The 4,062-nt window shown below is 46.5% G+C and overlaps 2 protein-coding genes across 2 annotated transcripts in view; both read right to left on the reverse strand.

Annotated features, from left to right (window-relative positions):
• The window catches only part of abcc3 (ATP-binding cassette, sub-family C (CFTR/MRP), member 3), a gene marked incomplete at its 3' end in the record, with an annotated part of 19,933 nt that extends 17,545 nt beyond the window's left edge, over positions 1-2,388 (reverse strand). The window contains exons 1-5 of the mRNA XM_084460000.1: positions 2,211-2,388; positions 1,605-1,766; positions 1,284-1,376; positions 263-466; positions 3-149 (exon numbers count right to left, since the gene is read on the reverse strand). Of these exons, the coding sequence (XP_084316126.1) occupies positions 3-149; positions 263-466; positions 1,284-1,376; positions 1,605-1,766; positions 2,211-2,387 (783 nt within the window). The 5' untranslated portion in view covers position 2,388. The remainder of the gene's footprint in view (positions 1-2; positions 150-262; positions 467-1,283; positions 1,377-1,604; positions 1,767-2,210) is intronic.
• A 1,504-nt stretch (positions 2,389-3,892) lies between these two features.
• Positions 3,893-4,062, reverse strand: part of LOC311326926 (ATP-binding cassette sub-family C member 3-like) — a gene marked incomplete at both ends in the record, with an annotated part of 14,205 nt that continues 14,035 nt past the window's right edge. Inside the window, one exon of the mRNA XM_084459905.1 lies at positions 3,893-4,058. Coding sequence (XP_084316031.1) covers positions 3,893-4,058 — 166 coding nt within the window. The remainder of the gene's footprint in view (positions 4,059-4,062) is intronic.

Genomic DNA, 4,062 nt, shown 5'->3' on the forward strand with positions numbered 1-4,062 from the left:
ACCTGTACTATGCTGCTGATGACCTGCGGCAGCATGTTGAGGGGAAAGCGTAGGATGTTGAACAGAGCCAGGGACACGAAGGCCTTCTCCGCATCCAGGACGTTGTTCTCATCCACCGTCACGTACACCGCAAAACTTGTCAAGGCAACCTGAACAGAGGATGTCGGGGGAACGGTGTTGCTAGGGGCTCTGGTATAACATGCAGACGTCCGCTAGGGGCGCTGGTATAACATGCAGACGTCCACTAGGGGCGCTGGCGTACCAGGAAGGGCGCGCTGGTCCAGGCCATGGTGGCCAGGGCGCCCAGGTAGGCTGTCCTCCGCAGGACGTTCAGTTCCTTCTGCCTGATGGCCAGAACCTTGTCCTTGAAGGAGTTCTCCCAGGCGTACAGCTTCAGGACCTTGATGCCGTTCAGAATCTCGTTCATCAGCTTGATACGAGCGTCTTTGTACTGCATCTGCTCCACCTGCGAGAGGGAGGTGAGCATCTCACACTTCAGAGAGGTCTACTGTTAGCATCTCAGACTTCAGAGACTTCTACTGTTAGCATCTCGGACTTCAGAGAGTTCTACTGTTAGCATCTCAGACTTCAGAGAGTTCTACTGTTAGCATCTCACACTTCAGAGAGTTCTACTGTTAGCATCTCACACTTCAGAGAGTTCTACTGTTAGCATCTCACACTTCAGAGTTCTACTGTTAGCATCTCACACTTCAGAGAGTTCTACTGTTAGCATCTCACACTTCAGAGAGTTCTACTGTTAACATCTCAGACTTCAGAGAGTTCTACTGTTAGCATCTCAGACTTCAGAGAGTTCTACTGTTAGCATCTCAGACTTCAGAGAGTTCTACTGTTAGCATCTCACACTTCAGAGACTTCTACTGTTAGCATCTCAGACTTCAGAGAGTTCTACTGTTTTGAAGGGTTATGGGTCATGCATGAAAATGTGCTTGAAAAGTGCTGAAAAACAAAGAACACACACAGACGCACTCACACACACACTCTCGCTCTCTCTCTCACACACACACACACACACACACACACACACACACACACACACACACACACACACACACACACACACACACACATCAAAGCACATCAGCCATAGAGAGAACTGGGAAAAACACAAAAGCAAAAAAGTGAAGGAAAAATATTGTGACGTACAGTATTCTGTCAGGCGGCTGACGCAGAAGCCTTTGAACATGCTTTCATCCTGGCCGACTCATGGTCGGTGAATATATCATTTTGGAACCTGTTAACCCTTGCAGCGCTGGGTACAGTACCTGATAGGCTCTGGTCTTCATCGCGATGACGGCGTTGAACGGGATCAGGAGGATCATCACGGCCACGCCCGCCAGCACCGACGGACCAAGGTTCTAGAACATGCAAGACATGGCAGGCATGATCAATCAACTCAGAGAAAATAACTGATCCTCAGACAATCCATACAGAACAGTAGTACAGGGTGAGATCTCCATGCCACCAGAGAAGACATGATCAATCAAAATAGGGACTGATCTTCACCCTTCAGAGGGCTTAGCTGTGGTTCATCTGACCCCACTACATTCACTGTGGTTCATCTGACCCCAACTGGCCCCGCCCACCTGCCACAGGAAGTAGAGAGCTAGGACGATCTGGAGCGGCGCGGACCACAGCATGTTGAGGAAGGTGGTGAGGTCCATGAACCTCTGAGCGTCCACAGACATGAGGTTGACGATCTCGCCCACGGTGGACTGGCGCTTGGCAGCGTTGGTGATCACCAGAGACTGAAGGGGAAGAGGAGATTTTAGTTTGTTTTTTTCTGCGCTAGCCTCGTGAGACTATCCTGATCTCGTGAGCTCATGTTGTTTCAACAAACCATCTGGCGAACATCAGATTACCTCTGCGCAGGGACACAGCTAAAGAATAATGGAGGATAGATTTCATATCCACCCAAAATACTAGGCTTATGTATGGAATGTAAAAGACTATAACTAAGGACATTTTCTCTAGAATTTTTGTTTATTTTAGTTAGTTTTGTAAACACACAATACAGTTTTAGTTAGTTATCGTTTTTTTGTAAAGCCTAGTTTTTATTTTTATTTCAGTTAACTAAAATGTAAATTCACACCTAGTTTTCGTTTTTTAGTTAGTTTTCGTTAACTATAATAACCTTGGTGCGTGCGTGCGTGCGTGGGTGCATGTGTGTGCGTGTGTGTGTGTGTGTGTACCTTCCTGTAGATGGCTCCTATGATGGAGGTGCGTAGCCTCATGCCGGTGACGAAGCAGTACTGGAAGTGCTGGTGGAGGATGATGGTCTGCAGGAAGGCGGTGAAGAACATGGAGAAGGCCAGGCTGTAGCCCCACCAATCAGGGACGCCCTGCTGCTTGGTGAACGAGATCAGCATCCTGTAGGAGGGAGAGAGAGAGAGAGAGAGGGAGGGAGAGAAAGAGAGAGAGAGGGAGAGAGAGAGAGAGAGAGAGAGGGAGAGAGAGAGAGAGAGGGAGAGAGAGAGAGAGAGAGAGGGAGAGAGAGAGAGGCGGAGAGAGAGAGGGAGGGAGAGAGAGAGGAAGAGAGAGAGAGGAAGAGAGAGAGGGGGGGGTGGATTAGTATCAATAGAACTGACAGAACAATAGAAACTCTATGTTTTTCACTCTACTGGCACCAACAGACAAACACAGTCCCATTCACAGTAAAAGGGTCGTTCAGGATGAGGTTCAAGTTCATCAAGCTACGGTATGATGAAGAGTTATAGCTTAATCATCTCCTATGCAAAGTTGGAAATAGCCACACAAGCTTGAGTTTACGCTTCCAAAGAACAGCAAGCAACATTCAAACAGATGTTCTTTCATAACAGCCAAGATGGGCGACATATTTGCACAAAGGCATTTGCATAAAAATAAACAAAACAGGGGAGACAGCTGATGGCGACAAAACAACAAAACTGAACAACATGCAAACAAACTCAAACAATGTGAGCTTGTTCATAACATGTTAATGCATATTATACAGTAGGTAGGTCCTTTCCATACAGTCAAAGTATGTTTGTCTTTGTTCTCATATTTCCATGGCTAATGGTTGACCGATAGTGGATTTTGCCAATAAAATAATAATTTGTAGCAGGAAAAAGACAGTAGCTGATTGACCATCCGATGGCAAATAAATATATAAATAGAAAAGTTGCCACTGTCAAATAAATTAAATACCGAATAAAAGAAATAAATGTGGACCGTTAAACTCAAAGTAGGTTTAAAAGCAGTTATATCAAGTTGGTGACAAAGGGATCAGGTCCTGTCGTGTTTGTTGCCTCAGGCGTTTAAGCCTCTACTACCTGCACACACCTGCCCTCTATCACCTGTTAGGCCTGCATGTCCAACAGAGCAGAACATATTTCCTTCAATATTCACTTCCTCTATGAATGATTGTGTTTCTCTGAGGAGAATCACTAAGAATGTCTTCCTCATACCCGAGAGAAGAACGCTATATCAGAGAGTATGTGTGAGATGGTGTGAGGAGGACCAGGATAACTGATGATGGCCAGGTGTGTGGAGGACAAGAGATGCAGCTGAAGCTGTAGCTACTTCTAAAACCAGACTTAAAAGTATTTAAAATACAATTCCTACAAAAGAACACATGAAGCTGACGATTAACTAAGGATTCAAGGGAGTCTTGGCTAAACAGGTCTCTACAGTCATAACCATGTAACGGAAGTATTTGAGCAGTTTTGGAACAATCCCCAAGCTGAGAGAAAGATTAAAAATATGAGTTAGGGGCCCAGCTAACCTCAGAAGAAGAGTGTCCAATCAGCACCAGCAGACTTTTCCTTGTCGATCCTCGAGAGGGCATCACCCACGTCCAGTTCAGTGAGTACGTTAAAAAAGAAGCTAGAAGGATTCCTGTCATTTAAAGTCCTTACCTGAGGAGCTGAGGGTTGATGAAGGTGATGACGTCCTGGAGAAGCTTGTAGGCCGAGCCAATCAGGAAGTAGGGTCCGAAGGCCCTGAGGAGCGACCGCAGGAAGGAGGGCTTCCTCGGGGGGTTCTTCTGCTTGGACAGCAACACCTCCACCTCCTCAGGACTGG

This window comes from Borostomias antarcticus, assembly GCF_949987555.1.
Source record: "Borostomias antarcticus genome assembly, chromosome: 29".
Lineage (NCBI taxonomy): Eukaryota > Metazoa > Chordata > Actinopteri > Stomiiformes > Stomiidae > Borostomias > Borostomias antarcticus.